This window comes from Dipodomys merriami, unplaced genomic scaffold, assembly GCF_024711535.1.
Source record: "Dipodomys merriami isolate MVZ:Mamm:240054 unplaced genomic scaffold, mDipMer1.0.p SCAF_128, whole genome shotgun sequence".
NCBI classification, from domain to species: domain Eukaryota; kingdom Metazoa; phylum Chordata; class Mammalia; order Rodentia; family Heteromyidae; genus Dipodomys; species Dipodomys merriami.
This window is the reverse complement of record NW_027202582.1, coordinates 2537568-2562500: the sequence shown is the minus strand read 5'-3', so window position 1 is coordinate 2562500 and position 24933 is coordinate 2537568. Positions and strand designations below refer to the sequence as shown.

General features: G+C 43.5%; 1 protein-coding gene across 1 annotated transcript in view; it reads right to left on the bottom strand.

The window, feature by feature from the left end:
* The window catches only part of LOC138824334 (phosphofurin acidic cluster sorting protein 1), a 112172-nt gene extending 87534 nt beyond the window's left edge, over nucleotides 1-24638 (bottom strand). The window contains exon 1 of the mRNA XM_070018150.1: nucleotides 24090-24638. Within this exon, the coding sequence (XP_069874251.1) occupies nucleotides 24090-24439 (350 nt within the window). The 5' untranslated portion in view covers nucleotides 24440-24638. The remainder of the gene's footprint in view (nucleotides 1-24089) is intronic.
* Between the last annotated feature and the right edge of the window lie 295 nt (nucleotides 24639-24933).

Sequence of the window (24933 nt, the reverse complement as noted above, 5' to 3'; positions counted from 1 at the left end):
TTGCTCAGCTTCAGCACTCACTTGTGTACTCTACCACTTGTTTTTCCATGGCCTCCTATCTAGCATTTTACTTAATTAGAGATAGTCTCTTGGAGTTTTCTGCCTGAGCTGGCTTCATACTGAGATCCTTAGTGTCTCAGCCTTCTGAGTAGCTAGTATTATAGGTACCAAGCATGACAAGGAATTTGAAGTACAATTATTAATGATTTATGAAATAGATTAGCTCTTCAAAGATCATCAAAGAGGGCCATGGCTCCGGTAATAGATAACTTGCCAAGCAACTGTAAAGCCCTAAGGCTCAAACACCAGTACTGCCAAAGACCATTAAATTTTTTTAAAAAAGATAAAAAAGAGACAGTATAGAGAACAAATATGACATCAGAATAGAGATGCTGAGATTCAACTGCTCCAATGGCTGTATCATGGCTTAAGGCATAATAGCAACTTCCCTAGATTTTTAACACAATCAGGTATCAATCTATAGATTAGTTCATCACTGAGTTAACCCTCAAAAAATGTAATTTCTAGGCTGGGAAGGTGGCTCAGTGGTAGAGCGCTTGCCTTGCCTGCCTGAGGCCCTGGGTTCGATTCCTCAGCACCACATAAGCAAAAAAGAAAAAAGCCGGAAGCCGGGCGCTGGTGGCTCATGCCTGTAATCCTAGCTACTCAGGAGGCTGAGATCTGAGGATCGCGGTTCAAAGCCAGCCCGGGCAGGAGAGACTATGAGACTCCTATCTCCATTAAACCACCAGAAAAACGGAAGTGGCGCTGTAGCTCAAGTGGTAGAGCGCTAGCCTTGAGCTGAAGAGCTGAGGGACAGCGCCCAGGCCCAGAGTTCAAGCCCCACGACCGACAAAAAAAAAAAAAAAAGCCGGAAGTGGCGCTGTGGCTCAAGTGGTAGAGCACTAGCCTTGAGCTGAAGAGCTGAGGGACAGCGCCCAGGCCCAGAGTTCAGACCCATGACCGGACCCCCCCCCCAAAAAAAAATGTAATTTCTAATTAATGGCAGACGTGGAAACAAGAGCCCTGAAGTGTCCTCTTACATAGATGTCTGTTTTCATAATGTCACCAAGATAAAGATAATAGTGATATGAAAAGAAATTGGCACAAAGAAGTTAAATGAGGGCTAGGCATGGTCGCTCAAATCTGTAATCCTAGCTACTTAAGAGGCATAGCTTAGAATCATGGTTCAAAGCCAACCCAGGTATAAACATGCACAAGATTCCATACCCTCCAATGGCTGGATGCAATGGTATGTCCTGTCATTCCCAAGCTATGAGAGAAACACATAAAGCAGATATTGTCTCAAAATCACCAATGTACTAAAGACTGGTAGAGTAGCTTAAATGATAAGAATACCCGCTTATAGGGGGGAGGGGGGAGGCAGGGAAGGGATGTGAAGGGTAAACCAAAGGAGGAGGCTGCAATGCTTGGTAAGAAATGTACGCATTATCCTGCCCATGTAATTGTAACCCCTCTGTACAGTATGTTCACAAATAAAATAAAATTAAAAAAAAATAAAAATAAATTGGAGGAAGACAAAAAAAAAAAAGAATACCCGCTTAAAGGACCATGAGTAACACACAACACACACACACACACAAACACACACACACACACACACACACACACACACACACACACACACACACACACACACACACACACACACACACACACACACACACACACACACACACACACTCTGAAATGTTTTCATCCTGAAACCTTTTGCTCTGTCATTCCTCAAATCTCATCCACAAGCAAATAAATCCTTTAGGAAAATATACCCAGAATCTGACTACTTCTTTATCTTCACGGCTACTATCATGGTCCCTGTCAATATAGCTCCCACCTAGATCATCATAGCATTCTCCCGACCAGACAATCTGCCCTTTTCCCAATGAATAATCCTTTCCTTTTTCTTCGTGGAACAAAAGGTCAATCAAGGAGATTAATGGATAATACTTAACAATGTCACAACTACTCTTTGTTATACATTTTCTTTTAAAGGAAAACTAGAAAGGACTTTACCAGTAATAAAAACAAAATGATTATGATTATCATACACACTTAATGAACAATTTTCTCCATTACAGGCAAGGGCATAAACAAATTTATTGCACATTTTGGTGGCAGAGAGGAAATACAATTAAGTCCATTAATAGCCTTAGAGTTTTTATGTTCCCAGAGGATCTTACTTTCCAGAGTTGCTTATTCATCTTCATCCACAGCAAAAGTAGTGCATGGCAGAGAAGACAAAATGCTATCGACTACTTTCCCCATAATTTAATTTTCAGATTATATTATTAAACAATAGACTTAAGATATATTTTGCCGGGCTGGGAAGGTGGCTCAGTGGTAGAACGCTTGCCTTGCATGCATGAGGCCCTGGGTTCGACTCCTCAGCACCACATAAGCAAAAAGAAAAAAGCTGGAAGTGGCGCTGTGTCTCAAGTGATAGAGCTCTAGCCTTGAGCTGAAGAGCTGAGGGACAGTGCCCAGGCCCAGAGTTCAGGCCCCACGACTGGACCCAAAAAAACAAAAAAAAGATATATTTTGCCCTACCACATCCCTCTGTCCATGAACGAAAAGACAAAAAAAGAACTTGTTTTAACAATATAATGACTAATATAAATCAGTTATACTAGAGAATAAGTATTAGCCATCTACCATATTCATAGTTTCACTAACATTCCCAAAGATGTGAACAACTCCTATAGATATGGATGCCTAAATATTTTACCTCATTTTTTTCCTTTTCCCAACAAATCAATAAAATTTCCCTGACCTTAAAGCATCAGAGGAAAAAATAACTTTCCCAAAAGTAATCAAAACCAATTTAGCCAAGCATGTTATAAAGTTTTCTTCCTAAACTACAGCACTCCAATACAAATGGGAAAGTGACTTGCATGTCTAAGTGTTCTTTTACAGGGTATTAGATTCCTCAAGATTTAAGAGGATTAGATATCTTAGATATCTCCCACAAATTCACAGTATTCTTACTGCTCTAGTATATGACCTAGACAAAACCAAACAAAGCTATTTTCTTTTCTTTTCTTTTTTTTTTTTTGGTGCTGGTCCTGGGACTTGAACTCAGGCCTGGATGCTGTTCCTGAGCTCTTTTACTCAAGGCTAGTGCTCTACACTAGAGCCACAACTCCACTTTTGACTTTTCTGGTAACTTATTGGAGATAAGAATCTCAAAGATTTTCCCGCCTGAGTTGTCTTTGAATTATGAGTCTCAGACCTCAGCCTCCCGAGTAGCTAGGTTTACAGGAATGAGCCACTGGGTGCCAGTCTCCAAATTAACTTATTTCTGATCTCCAAAACATCTACCTTCAAAACACAAGGTCTGAGGCTACAGTGCCAATTGCTCTTAGCCCTTGTATTCAGAGACCATTCACCTACCCATTTAAAAAAAATTTTTTTTACCAGTGCTGGGGATACAGCCTTGCACATGCTAGGCAATGCTATAGCCCTGTGCTACATCCTTAACCCTCATTCTTTTATATTTTATTATTAATTATTTTTATGTGTTGGTCCTAGGGCCTGAACTCATGGCCTGGGCACTGTCCCTAAGTTTTGTGCTCAAGGCTAGCACTCTACCACTTGAGCCACAGCTCCACTTCCAGCTTTTCAGTGGCTAATCGGACTTTTATGCCTGGACTGGGTTTGAACCACAATGCTCAGATCTTGGCCTTCTGAGTAGCTAGGATTACAAGCATGAATCACAGGCACTTATTCTAACACTTATTCTTAACACTTTGAATTATCTCTTTCATCCTATAGTATATTAGAAGCAACAAAGGAGAAAAGAAGGCATATAAATAATAATAAAAACCAAAAATTAAACTAAAAGGGCTGGGAATTGTGGCTTAGTGGTATATATATAAAGCCCTGGGCTCAATTCCTCAGTTCCACATAAACAAAAAAAGCCAGAAGCAAACACCAAGTTCAGCATAGTTATGCTCCATGTGCCAGTCTATGCTCTTCATTTATGCCCATATGTCCACCAAGAAAATTTCATTCATCATGATTATCCAGACTTAAGGAAAGATCAATCTGTGTTTTATAATTCTTTTTTTGTTTGTTTTTTTTTGTCAGTTGTGGGGCTTGAACTTAGGGCCCGGGTGCTCTCCCCGAGCTCTTTTTTTGCTCAAGGCTGGAGCTCTACCATTGAGCCACAGCTCCACTTCCAGTTTTCCAGTGGTTAATCAGAGATAAGAGTCTCATGGACTTTCCTGAGCTGGATCGTTTTGAACTGCAATACAATCCTCAAATCTCAGCCTCCAAAGAAGTAGCTAGGATTATAAGCACAAGCCACCAATATCTGGCTTGTTTTATAATTCTTTTTTTTTCCAGTCCTAGGGCTGGAACTCAGGGCCAGGGCACTGTGCCTGAGCTTCATTTGCTCAAGGCTAGCACTCTACCACTTGAGCCACAGCGCAACGCCTGTCTCTTTCTGTTTATGTGGTACTAAGGAATCGAACCAGAGCTTCATGCATGCTGAGCAAGCACTCTACCACTAGGCCACATTCCTAACCTGTTTTATTAATTCTTTTTTTTTTTTGGGGGGGGGTGGTTGTAGGACTTGAACTCTGGGTTTGGGCACTATCCCTCAGCTCTTCAGTTCAAGGCAAGCACTCTACCGCTTGAGTCACAGTATTACTTCCGGGTTTTCTAGTGGTTTATTGGAGATAAAAGTCTCACAGAGTTTCCTGCCCAGGCTGGCTTTGAGCCATGATCCTCAGATCTCCGCCTCCTGAGTAGCTAGGATTACAGGTATGAGCCACTGGCGCCCGGCAGTTTTATTAATTCTTAAAGAAGATCCAGCAACAAACAAGTATGTTTGTAGATTTCCAACCAAAATGGAAAAATAAAGTCTTATTTTGCTGCTATTAAAGGGGAAATTGACATACAAATAAAGATTCAAATGTCTCAGGAGAGACTATAAAAGTATTATCAGATTTACTCTGTAAAAGGAGACTATAAGCTTTCTACAGTTTGAAACAAAAAGGAAAACTTAAGAAGACAAAAGTATCAACTCTACTTAATCCTCATTTTCCTAGGAGTTGCTAGGCTTTCACTGACAATAAACTGTGAGCTGAAAACCGGTTTAGTTGCTCTTCTAGCTGCCAAACTAGAACTAAAGAAGTCAGCAGGTAGAATAGGGAAGCAGTCAAGTCAAGCTGGCTCAAAAAGTTGTGGTTTGCAGGCGGGGCCTACACCATCTCTTCCGTTCACATAAGTGAGCAGGATATAGAAACAAGATCCCAAACTATCCACTGCTTCAGACCAAAATATTTTGCTTTGACTTTCTAGCTGAATAAGCTTGGGGCCTGGCAGGATCTGTGTTTAAGATGAACTAAAGATTTTGTGATGTCCACTGAGGAAATCAGAATCTCACCCTGGTTCTACAGGTTTACTCTGATTTTATTAGGAAGAGGAACAGAGAGAGAAATTGGACTGGTAAGGACAACAATAATAGCAACAATAGCTAGTATTTATTGTTATCTATATGCTATACATGCAATTAACATGTGAAATTTAACATTAACCTCACCTAGTTCTTATGCTAGATAACTACGAAGTAGTTATGCCCCATTTTATAGATGAGAAAACTGAGGCATCAGAGAGGTTAAAGAACATGCCCAATGTCACGCAAATAATAAACAAAAGTAATTCAAATTCAGGATTAAAATCCAGGCTGACTCTAGAACTACATTTACAGCCATTCTGCAATTCCAGCTGACAGAGTATAAAGTAGTCAATATTATTTGTCAACTATAAGAACTGGTAAGGGCTGGGAAGGTGGCCCAGTGGTAGAGCGCTTGCCTTGCATGCATGAGGCCCTGGGTTCAATTCCTCAGCATAACATAAGCAGAAAAAATACAAAAAGCCGAAATGGCGCTGTGGCTCAAGTGGCTCAAGTGGTAGAGTGCTAGCCTTGAACTGAAGAGCTGGACAGCGCCCAGGCCCAGAGTTCAGGCCACACGACCTGACACCCCCCCCCCCAAAACAAAAAGAACTGGTAAGACTTAGAGACCAAATTTAACCAGAAGAAAGTTCTGATGTCAGACGATCATGAGTCATGAGACAAATACTAGCTCTTCCCATCTAAATTGTCAGAATTAACAAAAATACCTTTCCCTCATTGAGCCTCAATTTCTCCTACTGAGAAAAGGGTTCTCTGACCGTTAGTATAGAAAATGCAGCCAGGTGCCAGTGACTCACGCCTGTAATCCTACCTACTCAGGAGGCTGAGATTTGAGGATCATTGTTCAAAGCCAGCCTGGGTAGAAAAGTCCCTATGATACTCTTATCTCCAACTAACTACTCAAAAACTGGAAGTAGAGCTATGACTCAAAGTGGTAGAGCTCCAGCCTTGAACAAAAGAGCCAAGGACAGTGCCCAGGCCTGAGTTCAAGCTCCATGACTAAAAAAAAAAGAAAGAAAGAGCTTATCTTCACTCTAATGAGAGCTCCAATGTACCCTATCCACTCAACACTCCCAATTACCACTCTACTTAACTGTGTCAATACTCTGCCAAACTATTTATTATGGATCTGATTATTTACTATACTTTTCTCTACACTAGAATGTATATATTCTAGCTAAAAGTGGACTTTGTCAACCTGTTTGCTACCATTCCCCCAACATCTGGATCAGTGCTCAGCATACAGACATAGCAAATATATTGAATAGTTGTGTGTAATAGATAGTCATTCAATAAGTATAAAAGCCGGGTGCCGGTAGATCATGCCTGTAATCCTAGCTACTCAGGAGGCTGAGATCTGAGGATCTTGGTTCAAAGCCATCCCGGGCAGGAAAGTCTGTGAGACTCTTATCTCCAATAAACCACTCGAAAAACCAGAAGTGGCACGGTAGCTCAAGTGGTAGAGCAATAGCCTTGAGCTGAAGAGCATAGAGACAGCGCCCAAGCCCAGAGTTCAACCCCCACAACCGACCAAAAAATAAAAATAAGTATTATAAATAGGCATTGTATGAAGACCAGTGTTATTAACTCACCTAATGTATTTATTGGATATCTACAGAGTAAACAAACGAACAAGACTTTAGATTGACAAGAAGTTTTAAAAAGAAGCTTTATAAACTCCAAAATAGACTGGACAGGCTAGGACAATCTTGCAAGATGGCAGGTCAGCTGAGCCAACCACAGGATGCTCTGGCAAACAAGCACCACAGCTGGAGGGAAGAATAAGTGCAAAACCCTGAAGCATGGGTGACTGTGCTCAGGCCCTGTTGCCCACAGCCATATGAACAAAGGAGAGAATGGCACAAGATGAGATCAGATTCACAGGAAGGGGTAATATCACAAGGTGACTTTAAGCCATTAAAAGGAGTTTCATTCATGACAGAATGTTATTAGTGCTTCTTATCTTTGCCCACTAGAATGAATACAGACTTCATGAGATCAAGGGTTTTGTTTAGTGCATACCAGCTGCTCTGTTAAGCATTTACTGAATGAGTGAATGGAAGATTATGGAAAAAGGAGTGGTATGACCTGATTTTGAATTTTAAAACATTATCCCGAGCATCATCCCTACAGACGGGCAAGGGGAGGGAGTGGGAAGAGAGAGTCAACTCTGAACTGCTACTAGTTAAAATGTCTGTGGTTATCTTCTGTGAGAGAAGGGTGGGGTAGAAAGGGGACATTACAAGCAGTGTTTGTGCAATGTATTTGAGAAGTGCAATGAAAAAGAAATGGGAGGAAAAAGCTGCTCTCTAAACTCTGAGGCCATTTGGTGTTTTTAAACAGGAAAAGGTCATTGGGGAAGGATCAAATAAATGACAACTAATGTCCTAAACCTCTCTGTGTATTCTAAACTATTAAAGAAAAAACTATTACAAAGAATGAAAGAATGTGTCCCCTATGGAAAGAGGAATAAAAGTAAACTCAAAAGCAGATATGCAGTTTTGAAGAATGACTAAAAGAAAAAACATCAGCTGGGAAGGTGGCTCAGTGGTAGAGTGCTTGCCTAGCATGCATGAAGCCCTGAGTTTGATTCCTCAGTACCACATACACAGAAAAAGCCGGAAGTAGCGCAGTGGCTCAAGTGGTAAAGTGCTAGCCTTGGGCACAGAGAGGCTCAAGGACAGTGTCCAGGCTCTGAGTTCAAGCTTCTGGACCGGCAGGGAAAAAAAAAAAATCAAGAAAAAACATCTTCAACATGAATGACAAAAGAGTAACCTTCCTGGCCGGGCGCCAGTGGCTCACGCCTGTAATTCTAGCTACTCAGGAGGCTGAGTTCTGAGGATCCCGGTTCAAAGCCAGCCCAGGCCGAAAAGTCTGTGAGACTCTTATCTCCAATTAAAAAAAAAAAAAACACCAGAAAACCAGAAGTGGCGCATTGGCTCAAGCAGTAGAGCATTTGCCTTGAGCTGAAGAGCGCAGGAAGAATTTGGTCTATAACTCCTCAAAGACTGTTAATATGCCATATGCCAATTCCACCTGAGATGTCACAAAGGGAAGCCTGCTTACACTAATGTCCTGAGGGGTGGATTGTCATGGAGAAAAGCCATTAGTCTATAAGGAGAAGAGCAGTCACACAGAAGGAAACAGTTCTAAATAAATCTGCATCAGGTCTCTAAAAACCACAATGAGTAAATTCCCTACAGCACACTTTCTGAAATGCACATAATAAAAAAAATGTTTGGCCAAAATAATCTGTGGCTATTTTCTGGTATAGTTCTATGTTTATAGAACTAAATGTACTAAAAGGACAAATGAAAACCAAGTTTACTTGCAAGTTGACAAGGATCATTATTGGCAGAAGAAGTATAATATTTAAGGATTCAGAAAAACTGATCTAAAACTAAATTCAAATATTCTAACTTTATAAGCCTTCTAAAACTTAATCTAAAAGAATCTGTGCATGCTGGGTACTGGTGGCTCATAAACCCGTAGTCCTGGGCTGGGAAGGTGGCTCAGTGGTAGAGCACTAGCCTTGAGCTGAAGAGCTGAGGGACAGCACCCAGGCCCAGAGTTCAGGCCCCACAACCAGACCCAAAAAAAAAATAATAATAATAAAATAAAATAAAAAATAAACCCGTAGTCCTAGCTACTCAGGAGGCTGAGATCTGAAGGATCATGATTCAAGGCCAGAAAGTCCTAGAGACTCCATCTACTAAAAAGGAGCCTCGCTGGGGACATATTTCAAGTGATAGAGCAAGAAAACTGAGCAAGCACAAAACCCTGAGTTTTAACCCTAGTTCTGAAAAAAAAATCTGCATAAACATTAAATAAATTAATCTGCCATCAACACTAACTTATCACCTATGCCTATATTCCCACCACTAGGAGGAAATGATCTAGAACATTCTACATTTGCTATTATATAAAAAAAACTATCAATAAAAATAAGCAAGCAATTCTAGGGCCAAGAAAAGAAGATGAATGAATGGGTGAAATTTTAGTTCCCTGTTTCATCATCCATTCAGTGCTCACTCAGTAAGAACTTTCATAGTATGTGTGTGGAAGGGGGGTATAATTTAAATTCATGATGTTCTCTAAAATATAGTTTGGTGGTGCTTAGCATTTAGTATTCATACAACTGTTTTATTTTTGCCAGTATTAGGATTCAAACTCAGCCGAGCTTGCCTAGCTTGCCTGCTTAGCTAGAGCACCACCACTTTGAGTCCATGATCCAGCCATGCTTTTTTGCCAGTTATTGTGGAGACAGAATCTTATAGACTTTTTTGCCTGAGCTAGCTTTGCACCATGATCCTCCAGATCTCTGCTTTCTTAGTAACTAGGATTACAGGTATGAGCCACCAGCACCTGGATGATGATAGTTTTTTGTTTGTTTGTTTCGTCAGTCCTGGGGCTTGAACTCATGGCCTGGGTGCTGTCCCTGAGCTGCTTTTGCTCAAGGCTAGCATTCTACCACTTGAGCCACAGCGCCACATCTGGCTTTTGCTGTTTATGTGGTACTGAGGAATCAAACCCAGGGCTTCATATATGCTAGGCAAGCACTCTATCACTAAGCCATCTTCCTGGCCTATGATAGGTTTAAAAAAAAAAAAACAAGAAGAAAAAACAAGCAAGCAATATATTTCTTCTGTTTTTCTCTTTAATATGTTTACTGTAGAAAAAAATTGATAATGTTATTAGAACTTGAAATCTGGGCCTCTCTCACTTGGCTTTTTTGCTGGTTAATTTCAGGTAGGAATCTCTAGGATTAGTCTGCCTGAGCCTGGCTTTGAACCTCAATTCTCAGATCTCAGTCTCCTGACTAGGTAGGATTATAGGCATAAACAACCAATGCTCAGCTCTTGTAGCAATTTGTTTTTGGTGGGGTCTGGTCATGGGGCCTGAACTCTGGGCCTGGGCGCTGTCCCTCAACTCTTCAGCTCAAGGCTAGTACTCTACCATTTGAGCCACAGCACCACTTCCGGCTTTTTTCTTTTTTGCTTATGTGGTGCTGAGGAATCGAACCCAGGGCCTCAGGCATGCAAGGCAAGCGCTCTACCTCTGAGCCACCTTCCCAGCCTAATAAGTACATTTTTTAAAACAAGCCTTTAAAAAATTTTTCTTTGCAGTGTTGAGGATTGAACCCAGACTGCTTGCATGCCATCCAAGTGCTCTACCACTGAGCCCCACTCTCAGGCATAAGTATATTTTCTTTTTTTTCTTTTTTTCTTTTTCTTTCTTTCTTTTCTTTTCTTTTTTTTTTTTTTTTTTTTTTTTTTTTTGTGGCCCTGGGGCTTGAATTCAGGGCCTGGGCTCTGTTCCTGAGCCTCTTTGTGATCAAGGCTAGCACTCTACCAGTTGAGCCACAGCACCACTTCCAGTTTTATCTGTGTGTGTGGTACTAACGAATCAAACCCAGGGCTTCATGCATGCAAGGCAAGCACTCTACCACTAAGCCACACTCTCAGTCCCTTGAGTACATTTCTTTTTGGACAATGTCATTCCTTCCTTCAGGCTCTCCCAGTTTTTCCCTCCCATCCCTCACTAACAAGTTGTATAGTTCATTTTCTTTTACTTTTTTTGTTGTTGTTGTTAGTGTCGGTTGTGGGGCTTGAACTATGGGCTTGGGCGCTGTCCCTGCACTCTTCAGCTCAAGGAGAGTGCTCTACCGCTTGAGCCACAGCACAACTTCCGGTTTTCTAGTGGTTTTTTTTTTATTGGAGATAAGAGTCTCACGGAGTTTCCTGCCTGGGCTGGCTTTGAAATGTGATCCTCAGATCTCAGCCTCCAGAGTAACTAGGATTACAGGCGTGAACCACCGGCGCCCGGTTCTTTTACTTTTTAATTGTTATTATAAAGGTGATATACTGAGGAGTTACAGCTACATAAGTCAGGTAATGAGTACATTTTGTTTTGGACAATATCACTACTTCCTGTGCTCTCTCCCAGTATTTTCCTCCTCACATACAAATTGTACAGTTCAATTTGTTCACCGTTTGTCCCTCCATTTTGTAGTTTTTAAATCACCAAAAGACAAAAATTAAAATCACACATAATCACCATCTACAAAACAATTTTAACGTCAATACCTCAACAGTTAGCTCTCAACTAATAGTGACTAAAACTCTAAAACACAAACAAGGCATCAAGAAGCAAACAAGACAGTGATGAAAACTTTGAGACACAAATGCGGCATCAAGTAACAAGAATAAACAAACAAGTCAGTTGCCAGCATCTCACATCTGTAATCTTGCCACTTATGAGGCTGAGATCTAAGGATTGTGGTTTGAAGCTAGCCTGAGCAGGAAAGCATGTGATACTCTTTATCTCCAATTAACTACCAAAAAAGCTGGAAGTAGAGCTGTGGCTCAAGTGGTAGAGCACTAGGCTTGAGCACAAAAGCTGAGACAGCACCCACACACATACACACAAATAAACAAACAAACAAAAATCAAGCAGGAGCAGAAAGAAATAGAATAGACCAGAAGGTTACAATGCCTCAAGGGAAGAAAATCAACAAAACTTATATACCCTTGAAATAGCAACAAAAGGGAGCATTTCAAAATAATTTAGAAGAGTAAAAAAAATCTTGTTATCTAAATAAGTAAAAACCATACCTATATGTACAAACTGAAAGCAAGCAAAATACACAAACACACACACATTTTTTATTTTTGTCGGTCATGCGGCTTGAACTCTGGGCCCAGGTGCTGTCCCTCAGCTCTTCAGCTCAAGGCAAGTGCTCTACCACTTGAGCCACAGCACCACTCCCAATTTTCTGGTGGTTTAGTGGAGATAACAGTCTCACAGACTTTCCCACCCAGGCTGGCTTTGAACCATGATCCTCAGATCTCAGCCTCCTAAGTAGCTAGGATTATAGGTATGAGCCACCAATGCCAGGCTTTCCTTTCTCCTTTTCTGAATTCAGGAATACTTAGGAAGTACAAACAGTTGTGAAATATTTTGAGTTCCTTGAAAAAACTGAATTAAATGTAAAGAATTAAGTGTGAGGACTATCCAAAATACAAAGTATACTAGTAAATTTTTTTACTTAAAAATTTTAAATTGTAATCCTAGCTACTCAGGAGGCTGAGTAGCTAGGATTACAGGTGTGAGCCACCAGCGCTTGGCTTTACACACATATTTTTTAAAGACAGACATACCCATAGTTAAGGTTACAGCAAAAGAATTCCAACCAAAATCCCTAAAGAGAAGTTGGGCACTGGTGGTTCAGACCCATAATCCTAGCTACTCAGGAGGCTGAGATCTGAGAATGGAGGTTCAGAGCCAGCCTGGGCAGTCAAATATGAGAGACTCATCTCCAAACAGCCAACAACAACAACAACAAAAAAAGTAGAGGTCTCAAGTGGTACAGCACCAGCTGTGAGAGGAAAGAGTTGAGTGAAAGCACAAGACTCTGTGTTTCAGTACAGAAAACAAAAAGCAAAAGCTTCTAAAGGGAAAAAGATCATGGAGCAAAGCTCAGAGAAGACTAGGTATGAGCTTCCAAGAAGAATCTTTTCCCAGTGGTATAATATTCGACACATTTTTTTAACATTACTTTTACAGTACTGAGGAATGAGCACTGAATCACACCCCCAGTCCTTTTGCTTGCTTTTAGTTTGTTTTGCAGGAGCTAACACTGATTTTCCTCAGATCTCAGCCTCCTGAGTAGCTAGGATTAAAGACATTATCTAGAATTAGAGGCATGAGCCACCTGTGCCAGGCTAGATTTCATTCTTTTAATGGCTGAATACTGTTCTGCTATATCTATCTCTGCCACATTTTATTTATCCATCATCCACTGATGGATATCTAGATTAATTCTATATTTTGGCTATTGTGAGTAGTGTTGCAATAAACTACAAGTACAAACTCTCAGCCATACTGATTTCCTTTCCTTTTTTTTTTTTTTTTTTTTTGTTGGTCATAGGGCTTGAACTCTGGGCTGGGGCTCTGTCCCTGTGCTCTTCAGCTCAAGGCTAGTGCTCTACCAATTGAGCCATAGGGCCACTTCCGATCTTCTGGTGATTTATTGGAGATTAGAGTCTCCTGGGCTTTCCTGCCAAGGCTGGCTTTGAACCATGACCCTCAGATCTCAGCCTCCTGAATAGCTAGGATTACAGGCGTGAGCCACCAGCACCCAGCTTCCTTTTCTATTGGTAGTTTTATTTATTTATTTATTTATTTATTTATTTATTTATTTATTTATTTGCTTACCTGTATGCTAGTTTTATTTCTAGTTTTTTTGAGAAACTTTTCATGGTTATATTAAATCTGTACACTTCCAATTTAAATGAGAGCTGCCCTTTTTCTGCATCCTCAACAGCATTTGTTTTTCTTTTCTTTTTTTTTTTGGTAGTACTAAGATTTGAACTCAGAGCCTCACACTTACTAGGCTGAGCTCTACCACTTAAGTCACACCTTTGGCCCAACTTTTCATAGGTTATTTTTGAGAAAGAGTCTAGTTTTCACCTGGGAATGTGCCTGAGCCTTGATCCTCATCCTTTAGGCTTCCTTTCCTTGCTTGGATCACATGCTGGGTCACCATGTCCAGCTTCCCTCCATGGAGATAGACTCTCTTGGACTGGGCTGACCCTTCACAAACTGCTAGGATAACGTGAGCCACCAGCACCCAGTTTGATTTTTTTGTTTTTGTTTTTGTTTTTGGTCGGTTATGGGTCTTGAATTCTGGGCCTGGATGCTGTTCCTTGGCTCTTCAGCTCAAGGCTAGTGCTCTACTACTTTAGCCACAGAGTCACTTCAGGTTTTCTGGTAGTTTACTGGAGATAAGAGTCTCATGGACGGGCTGGGAAGGTGGCTCAGTGGTAGAGCGCATGCCTTGCATGCCAGAGGCCCTGGGTTTGATTCCTCAGCACCACATAAGCAAAAAGAAAAAAGCCGGAAGTGGCGCTGTAGCTCAAGTGGTAGAGTGCTAGACTTGAGCTGAAGAGCTGAGGGACAAAGCCCAGACCCAGAGTTCAGGCCCCATGACCGGACCCAAAAAGAAAAAAAAAAATAAAAAGTCTCATGGACTTTCCTTCCTGGGCTGGCTTTGAACCATGATCCTTAGATCCTAGCCTCTTCAATAGCTAGGATTACAGGCGTGAGCCACTGGCACCTGGCTGATTTTTGTCCTTTTGATAACGGCTATTTTAAGTGTAGTGAAAGCACATCTCATTGGGGTTTTGATATGCATTTCCCGAATGATTAGTGATATTGAGCATTTTTTAAAATTTTACTTTGTTGTAAACGTGTTGTACAGTTACATAAGTAAGGCAATGAATACATTTCTAGTTGAATAGTTACCCCTCTCTGAGCATTTTTTCTTATATTTGTTGGTAATTTATATGGCCCATTCTTCAACCAGATTAATTTTTCAAATTTTTTCAATTTTTAAAATATTTTATTGTAAATATACTGTACAGAGGGGTTACAGTTACATGAGTAAGGTAATGCTCCTATTGAGCATTGTTATTTAAGTTTTTTATGTTGAGGTTCTTTTTTGTCCGTTGTGAGGGCTGAACTCTGGGCCTGGGCACTGTCCCTCACCTCTTCAGCTCAAGTCTAGCACTCTACCACTTGAGCCACAGTGCCACTTCCAGCTTTTTCTGCTTATGTGGTGTTGAGGAATGGAATCCAGGGCCTCATGCATGCAAGGCAAGCACTCTACCACTGAGCCACCTTCCCAGCCCCATAGTTGTTTGCATTCTTTATGTATTCTGGATACTCAGTCCTTATAGGATGAATAGCCTGAAAATAGTTGCACAAAGAGCCATAAATATTAATAATGGATACTTAGGCATTTTTTTCTTTAGACAGTGTTATCTAGAAGAACTTTGTGTGGTGCAGAAATGTTCTGTCCTGTTCAATATGTGACAAAGTGACATGAAATGGAGCTAGTACAATACTGAGGGTGGTGGTGCATGCCTACAATATCAGCACTCAAGATCACGAGTTTGAGGTATTGCTACACTAACTACATAGCAAGACCTTGTCTCAAGGAAAAAAGAGAGAGAGAGAGAAAAGAAAGAAAAAGAAAGAAAGAAAGAAAGAAAGAAAGAAAGAAAGAAAGAAAGAAAGAAAGAAAGAAAGAAAGAAAGAAAGAAAGAAAGAAAGAGGGCTGGGAAGGTGGCTCAGTGGTAGAGCGCTTGCCTTGCATGCATGAGGCCCTGGATTCGATTCCTCAGCACCACATAAGCAAAAAGAAAAAAGCGGGAAGTGGCGCTGTGGCTCAAGTGGTAGAGCGCTAGCCTTGAGCTGAAGAGCTGAGGGACAGAGCCCAGGCCCAGAGTTCAGGCCCCATGACCGGACCCAGAAAGGAAGAAAGGAAGAAAGAAAGAAGGAAAGAAAGGAAGGAAGGAAGAAAGGAAGGAAGGAAGGAAGGAAGGAAGGAAGGAAGGAAGGAAGGAAGGAAGGAAGGAAGGAAGAAAGGAAGAAAGGAAGGAAGGAAGGAAGGAAGGAAGGAAGGAAGGAAGAAAGGAAGGAAGGAAGGAAGGAGGGAAGAAAGAGGGGGCTGGTACAACTTAGGGAGTGTATTCAATGTAGCAGCTTTAAAAGATAAAGCACTTTGCTATTTAAGACATAATTCACATAGTAATGAATGTTTTAAGAAACTATTTCTAGGGGCTGGGAAGTTGGCTCAGTGGTAGAGCGCTTGCATGCCTGAGGCCCTGGGTTCAATTCCTCAGCACCACATAAGCAAAAAGAAAAACGCCGGAAGTGGCGCTGCAGCTCAAGTGGTAGAGCACTAGCCTTGAGCTGAAGAGCTGAGGGACAGCACTCAGGCCCAGAGTTCAGGCCCCACGACGGGACCCAAAAAAAAAAAAAAAAGAAAGAAAGAAAGAAACTATTTCTAGAAGCAGACAGAGAGAGAGGGAAGGAAAAAGAGAGGGAGGGAGAAAGGGAGAGAGGAAGAGAGGGAGAGGGAGAAAGAGAGAGAGAGAGAGAGAGAGAGAGAGAAGGAGAGAGGGAGAAAGAGAGGGAGAGGGAGAGAGTGTACTAAGGCCTGAATTTAGGGCCTGATGCTCTCCCTTTGGCTTTTTTCCTTAAGGCTGGTGCTCTACCACTTGAGCCATAGCTCTACTTCTGGTGTCTTGCTGGTAACTGGAGATAAGAACTGTACGGATTTTTCGACCCAGGATAGCTCTGAATCTCTATCCTCAGATCCCAGCCTCCTGAGTAGCTAAAATTACAGGTGTAAGCCACCAGTGCTAAGCTAAGCAACACATATTATCATTTATTTGTCTTTTCTATTATGCTTCCCATAGATAAAGGTAAAGAGGCCAGATACAGATCTGTCCCTAATAGTATAAAACCATTCTCTGGGTTTCTAATCAGCTTTCTAACCATATAAGCATATTGTAAAATGTCTAAAAAAGAGAAATCCTCTATGGTAGATGCTAACATACACATCTGGGCTATTCAAATGCTCTTCACATTTTGCTGGTTACTCTTGGGGCTAGACCTTGACAAAGGAGGATACTGTCAGAGCTTGCTAACCCAAGCACTTCACTTAAGTCCCTCTGAAAGAAGTTCTAAGGCCAACTTCAATGCTGTCTTTTTTCAAAAGCCAACACCATCCTTAAAGTGATGGAGTGACTAGGAAAGACTGACACCATTCCTATAGCCACCATTAGATTCCCAAAGAAGGAACTACTAAAATGTAGCAATGCAGACAATAACTCACTGGACCTGCTTGAATCAACATCAACAATCAAGCCAAGGCCAAAGCAGAACCAGTCTCCTGAGCTGAGGGAGTGAAAAGGCAAAGCCCAAACATTTTCTGACTTGTACCTTCCTCCTGCATGTATGGACAACAGTGGCAACTCACTGGCTTGGTTAAGAAACTGGAAAAACAATTTAAAAAGAAATCACACAACCACTAGTGTATCTCAAAGATTTGTAAATCAATACATGTAAAATGGACTCTGTGGAAATCATTCTCTTTCAGACTTGAGGAATCTGAGCTTTCACAGGGACCATGGATAATATTACTCTGATAGAGAAGATATTCTATTACAACACTCACATCACGAAATTCAAACCTCCTAGGGAAGAAACATGTTTTTAAGACATTTATTTATTTATTTATTTATTTATTTATTTATTTATTTATTTATTTTTAGGTCCAGTCGTGGTATCTGAACTCTGGGCCTGGGCGCTATCCCTCAGCTCTTCAGCTCAAGGCTAGCGTTCTACCCCTTGAGCCACAGCACCACTTCCAGCTTTTTTCGTTTTGCATATGTGGTACTAAGGAATCAAACCCAGGGCCTCATGCATGCAAGGCAAGCACTCTACCACTGAGCCACCTTCCCAGCCCCTTTCTAAGACTTTTAATGGTAGGAAGACAATAGACATTTCACCAGTTCTTCATATTTGATCAATTCAATTTATTTTATAGCTATAATTTAGGAAGTACTTGCTTCTATAGCTCTTTCTTTTTTTTTGTCAGTCTTGGGGCTTGAACTATGGACGTAGGTGCTGTCCCTGAGCCCTTTTTGCTCAAGGCTAAACGCTCTACCACTTTGAGCCACAGTACCACTTCCAGCTTTCTGTTAATTGGGAGACAAGAGTCCCACAGATTTTCCTGCCCAGGCTGGCTTTGAACTGTGACCCTCAGATCTCAGCTTCTTGAGTAACTAGGATTACAGGCGTGAGCCACCAGTGCCTAGTTACAGGTCTTATGACATTTAATCCACATCTCTTAGAATAATGGTCAGGGGCTGGGAAGGTGGCTCAGTGGTAGGGCGCTTGCCTTGCATGCTCGAGGCCCTGGGTTCGATTCCTCAGCACCACATAAGCAAAAAGAGAAAAGCCGGAAGTGGCGCTATGGCTCAAGTGGTAGAGTGCTAGCCTTGAGCTGAAGAGCTGAGGAACAGTGCCCAGGCCCAGAGTTCAGGCCCCACGACCGGACCCAAAAAAAAAAGAATAGATGGTCAAAAAATTCTTAACTATGGTTCAAAAGATTAAGTAAAAAGAGTGAGTGGTCCTGGCTTGCCTAGTGTTTCTGTGCACTACACTACTCCTAAGTGTTTTCATACAAGTAACAAATCTGCTGCAGGCCAATCGTGTCAACTCACCTGTAGTCACCTGCTTTAGCTCTAACACTTCCAATAAGAATTAATGTTTGTGCTGGGCGCCAATGACTCATACCTATAATTCTACTCAGAAAACTGAGATCTAAAGGATCTCAGTTTGAAGTCAGCCCAGGAAGAAAAATCCATGAGACTCCATCTCTTTAAAAAAATTAAAAAAGTACATACACGGAGAAAATAAACATGTAGGGGACATGGCTCAAGTAGTAGAGTACCACCAAGCAAGCAAGCCAAGCATGCTTCAGGGCCTTGAGTTCAAACCCAGTACCAGAGGGGAAAAAAATGTTAAGCTCAGAACCCATTTTTTTTAAATATGTGGTCCAGGGAGAAATGTACCTGGTAACTGTGGAACTCCTTCTTTAAGTACACATGCAGGTAAGGACATGCAAAGGTGCTTTGGACTGAAGAACAAATGTAATGTGGTTTGTGAGTGACACAACAGAGTACATGTCATCTAATAACCATTTTTATGCCACAGAGGAAATTTTTGGAGGGGGGCATCAGTTGTGGGGCCTGGGCACTGTCCCTTAGCTCTTCAGCTCAAGGCTAGCACTCTACCACTTGAGCTACAGCGCCACTTCCATCTTTTTCTGCTTATGTGGTGCTGAGGAATGGAACCCAGGGCCTCATGCATGCAAGGCAAGCACTCTACCACTAAGCCACCTTCCCAGCCCCGGAAATTTTATACACCTGTAAAATTTACTTGTTTTTATGTCCCCTCCTACCTACAGCAACTCAAAGAAAGAACAAAAGGAAAAAAATCTCACTGTAACAAAGACTGAAGAGATTGATAGTGACTCTAAAACCTTTGCTTTAATATTAAACAACATGTCACACATTTTCCACAACACTACAACATATCCGTGACATACTGGGCCACAGTAAGGGAAGATGCCTGAGTAAGAACAGAAGGAGGGAATACAATGCCAAGCGCTACAGCAGAACTGTCTTACAATAATGTCCTAAAAGCAACTATATAACTGTGATTACATCACAAGTGAGAACAGGTTGAGACTACGGTCTTTTCTTTTACATATTCATTCCATTTCTTTTGTTTTGTTGTTTTGTTTTAATGCTGGTAGTGGGGTTTGAACTCAAGTCCTAGCACTCTCACTTGACCTTTTCACTCAAAGTTGGCACTCTACCATGTGAGCCATAGCTCTAATTTTGACTTTTGTTAGTTAACTGGAGATAAGAATCTCACAAGCTGGGTGCTGGTGGCTCATGCCTGTAATCCTAGCTACTCAGGAGGCTGAGATCTGAGCATCAAGGTTCAAAGCCAGCCCAGGCAGAAAACTCCGTGAAACTCTGATCTCCAATAAACCACCTGAAAACTGGAAATGGCGCTGTAGCTCAAGTGGTAGAGCGCTAGCCTTGAGCTGAAGAGCTGAGGGTCAGAGCTCAGGCCTAGAGTTCAAGCCCCATGACCAACTAAATAAATAAATAAGCAAGCAAGCAAGCTGGGCACTGGTGGCTTATGCCTATAAACCAAGCTATTTGGGTGACTAAGATCTGAGGATCACAGTTCAAAGCCAGCCCAGGCATGATAGTCTGTGAGATTCTTATCTCCAATTAACCACCAGAAAAGCAGAAATGGTGCTATAGCTCTAACTGGTAGAGTGTTAGCCTTGGGCAAACACTTGAGCTCAAGGATAGCGTCCAGGCTCTGAGTTCAAGTCCCATGACCCCTCCAAAAAAAACACCTAGAGTCTAAGAAAATTTAGATGTTAGAGTAGAAAAATAGCTGAGAAATATCCACAACATTCGGTATTGTTTTCCAAAACAATCTACATTTCTACAGGCATTAAGAAAGGAATATGACCTTAATAACACTTGACTGTTTAAATCCTTGCTCTCTGCACTAGGTAGACACAAACACACAGTCTTCTGCCCACCTAACTCTAGATCCAGATCTACCATTAAGTGTACGTTTAAATGCCTATTGGTTTATACAAGTGCCATTGATTTATACAGGACAAGTTAGTCCTAGGCTCTACACAATGTTGCACATTGTAATATATTCTAAACAACATGAACAAGTATACCCAGGAGACCTCAAATTTACTGGATGACTCAATACTTGGGGAGGCCAATAGCAGGCCATATTCTCCCACAGGGTGTTGTTTTCCATTTTGAAACGACAGTAGCATGCTTCAAGGAACACAAGTGTTTCACAAGGAACTGGGAGACACAAAGGAGTTGGCTGGAAAACAAAGTCAGAGCAGGACAGCAGACAAGTTCAAGTACTAGTCAGTAAATATGATAGAACTACATGCACTCTACAAGGTAAACAATCAGCTTTTAACTCCTACCAAGTTAGAAGAATAATTACCCATTCCAACCGGATGCTTGTCCATTTCTTGGGCTATTAATTTATTGCATGGACTTTTTGGTGCCCAAAGAAATCTAGGATCAAACTAAAACAGAACTGCAATCAATGATTTTATTTGCCCCCTTTCCCCCCACCCCCACTCCCACCCCCACAGCTTTCATGCCCTTTCAATCTAACAAGCTAGAGAAAGCAGCTGTCCAAATGGCACCAGTCAAACATAGTGACAGATGCAAAAGGAGAATGGACAGGCTTGTTTTACTAACAGTGGACCCATGCAGGAAACAGGCACAGGCTTTTATGCCTAGAAGAGCTGGATTAGCATGCTTTAATACACAAGCCTACATAGAAAGAGAGAAGCCTGTTCAGGACCAAGAGACACACCCATCACACACGAGGCTCTCACTTGAATTTGATGTTGTCCTGGGGTTCTGGCCAAAGCAAACTAAACTACTGTGGCTCCGCATTTCCCCAAAGGAAGGGCAGAGAAAAAAGTGTAAATCAGTTTAGTAAGTGCTGAAAACAAAGGGAAGAGGGAACAAGTGGAAAACAATCTAATTCTCTAGTGAAGTTCTTAATCACTACCTTTGGAGCAACAAGCCCACTCTACATATAAATACATCCTGGTGATACTTTTGCACAAGAGCACAAATCCTGAACACACACATACATATAATTATATAATAGTAATATTTATCGTTATATATATACATATATACATATAGTACTACTCACACTAACAAAAAGGAAATAACAAATGTTCATCCAGAGGGGAATTATATCCACTAAAAAGTACTTAAAACTGGTGGAGTGCCAAGGGCTCATACTTGTAATCCCAGATACTCAGGAGGCTGAGTTCTGAGGCTCACAGTTCAAAGCCAACCTGGGGAGGGAAAGAGGACTATAATACTCTTATCTACAATTAACTACCCCAAAGCCAGAAGTGGAGCTGTGGTTCAAGTGGTAGAGTGCTGACTAGAACAAAAAAAAAGCTCAGGCCGGGCGCTGGTGGCTCACGCCTGTAATCCTAGCTACTCAGGAGGCTGAGATCTGAGGATCGCGGTTCAAAGCCAGCCTGGGCAGGAGAGACCGTGAGACTCCTATCTCCAATAAACCACCAGAAAACCGGAAGTGGCACTGTAGCTCAAGTGGTAGAGCGCTCGCCTTGAGCTGAAGAGCTGAGGAAAAGCACCCAGTCCCAGAGTTCAAGCCCCATGGCCGACAAAAAAAAAAAAAAAAGCTCAGGGTGGGCACCAGTGGCTCACACCTGTCATCCTTGCTGAGGAGGCTGAGATCTGAGGATCACAGTTCAAAACCAACTGGGGCAGGGAAGTCCATGAGACTCTTATCTCCAATAAACCACCGGAAAAGCAGAAGTGGCGATGTGGCTCAAGTGGTAGAGCACTTGCCTTGAGCTGAAGAGCTGAGGGACAGTGCCCAGGCCCAGAGTTCAAGCCTATGACCAGCAAAAAAAAAAAAAAAAAAAAGCTCAGGGACAGGACCCAGGCCTGAGTTCAAGCCCCAGGACTGACACACACACACACAAAGTATTTAAAGTGGAGCTACTACAATATTGATAATTCTCATAAGCCTGAGTTTAAAACCAAAAAAAAAAAAAAAAAAAAATCACAGAATACAGTATTTTGTATTTCTCCAAACTTCAAAATCTCTAAAACTTTTAAATATATTGCTTAAAGATGAATATATGAAATAAAACTATAACCAAAAAGAAAACAAGGGAAACGATAAACAATTCAGAAGAGTATTTACTTCTGCAGGGGATGTGGTTCAGGAAGGAGCACCCAGATGGCTTCCACAAGAGAAATAATACTCTATTTCTTAGGCTAAGTGACATACAAATATTGACTAGTCATTTTTGCATATCTTATATTTGAGAGTGTGCTAATAATACTCAACATAAAGAGAGAACCTCTGAGCCCGGCGCGGGTGACTCTCTCCTGTAATCCTAACTACTCAGGAGGCTGAGATCTGAGGATCGAGGTTCAAAACCAGCCCGGGCAGGAAAGTCCGTGAGAATCTTATCCCCAATAAACCACTCGAAAACCGGAAGTGGCACTGTGGCTCAAGTGGTAGAGCACTCGCCTTGAGCTGAAGAGCTGAAGGACAGCGCCCAGGCCCAGAGTTCAAGCCCCACGACCAGAAGAGAGGAGAGAGAGAGAGAGAGAGAGAGAGAGAGAGAGAGAGAGAGAGAGAGAGAGAGAGAGAGAGAGAGAGAGAGAGAGAGAGAGAGAGAGAGAGAGAGAGGGAGAGAGAGAGCCTCACAATGCTCCCTAATAGAGCCTAAGACTTCAAGGTAACAGAATCAACTTGGTTTAGAGGTGACAAAAAGAACAGCTCCAGGCACTTCTCTGGGTTTATTGAGTAAAACCAGCTTTGCAGGTTATCTAAAACACCACTGTCCCCACAGAGTTGAAAACTGTCTTGGCAATAGATAAGATCCCCAAACCCAGAAAAATTTTATCCATGGAAGGAAAGCCCCTAGATTCCAACAGACAGAAGAATGGACTGAATTTAGGAACACGGCAGTTCTTCTATGGAGCCCTTTGAGAAGCTGGGAGGCTGTGCTCCGTTTCTAGAAGGGAGGAGGAGATGAAAAAATACACTTGAGGACACCACAGCAATAGAACCCCAAAACTGAGAGCACAGAGTCCCAGGAGAATGTGATGTAAAGCACAGATGAATATGTATACCGAAGCCTCAAGGGTTAGTGTACTGGGATTTACCTGCAAGAGGTGACAATCGAGTTTGGCACATGCTGAGTATGTTGGGAAATAATAATATCAAAAGCTATCTGAACCACATCTGTTTAACATATGTACAGCCAACGGGCAGCAAGGCAGGAAAAAGTGTGACTTGCTGGGGGAAACTGACCGTCTGGAAGGCCGGCCAGGGAAGGCCCTGGGCCGAATCCAGAAGGCCCGGCTTGCTCGGGGAGGGGAAGAGGGTGGTCCCGGCCTAGGCAGAAGGTGGGGCCGCCGGGAGAGGGTGGGTCCCCGCAGCGACTGTCCTCGGAGGCCAGGCTGGAGCCCAGCCCAGCTCGGGGATAGCGGGGTGGAGGGACCTGGGGTGGGGACGGACCCCCACTTACGCGCGGGGACCGGGATTGGTGGGGAGGCAGGGGCCTATCGCGGGCTCAGCCAGCCCCGCGGGCGCGTCGTCCCCCCCCCCTGCCCTGGCCCCGGCCCCCGGCCCGCCCGCGGCTCACCTGGGCACGCAACTGGACGAGCTCCGGTCCACCTCCCAGGTGGCATACAGATTCATCTGCACCGGGGCGGGGGTGCGGCCTGGCCCCGGGCCGCTGGGAGCCGCGGAGCCCGAGGCCACCGCGACGGCCATGGAAGTGGAGGTGGACGAGGACGACGAGGAGGCAGCCGCCGCCGAGGTGGACGAGGACGACGAGGTGGCCTGAGCCAGCTTGGGGGGCGTCGGCTGCTGAGGCGGCTGCTGCGGCGGCGGCGGCTGCTGCTGAGGGGACTGGGAGACCCCCGAGCCCCGCTGGCCGCTGCCGCCCCCGGAGCCTCCGGGACCACCGCCCGTCCCTCCGCGTTCCGCCATGGTCCTGCCAGGGGTCAGGAAGCGCGGGGCTTACGCACACGGAGGGCCGCCGAGCGGTTCCAGGCGTCCCCCGCGGCGGCGGCGGCGGCGGCGGCGGCTCGGCGTCTCCTCAGCCCGCCCGGCGGAGCGCGAGCCGCCAGCGAGTCTGCACGCACGCGCGGGGCCTCGCGGCGCGCGGCCCTCGCGCTCGCCCGCCGCTGCCTGTTGCGGCCCGCGCGGCCCAGACACTGGGTGGGCGTGTCCGGGGAGCCCGGGCCCGCGGCCCCACCCAGCCCGGGCGCCGAGGGGCGGGGCCTGCGCCCGCGCCCGGCGTGCTGTGGGCACGCTTCCTCGCGGTCCGGGAGGGGGCTGCTGCCGAGCCGACCCTCCCCCGATGCCGGGCTTAGGGCGCCGCCCGCTGTCCCCCCTTCCTGCCCTCCCCCTGCTCCCCGTCAGGCAGCCGCAGCCCCGCCTGCGGAAACCCGGCTTTTCCGGGGCGCGGCCCCGGCCGGGAA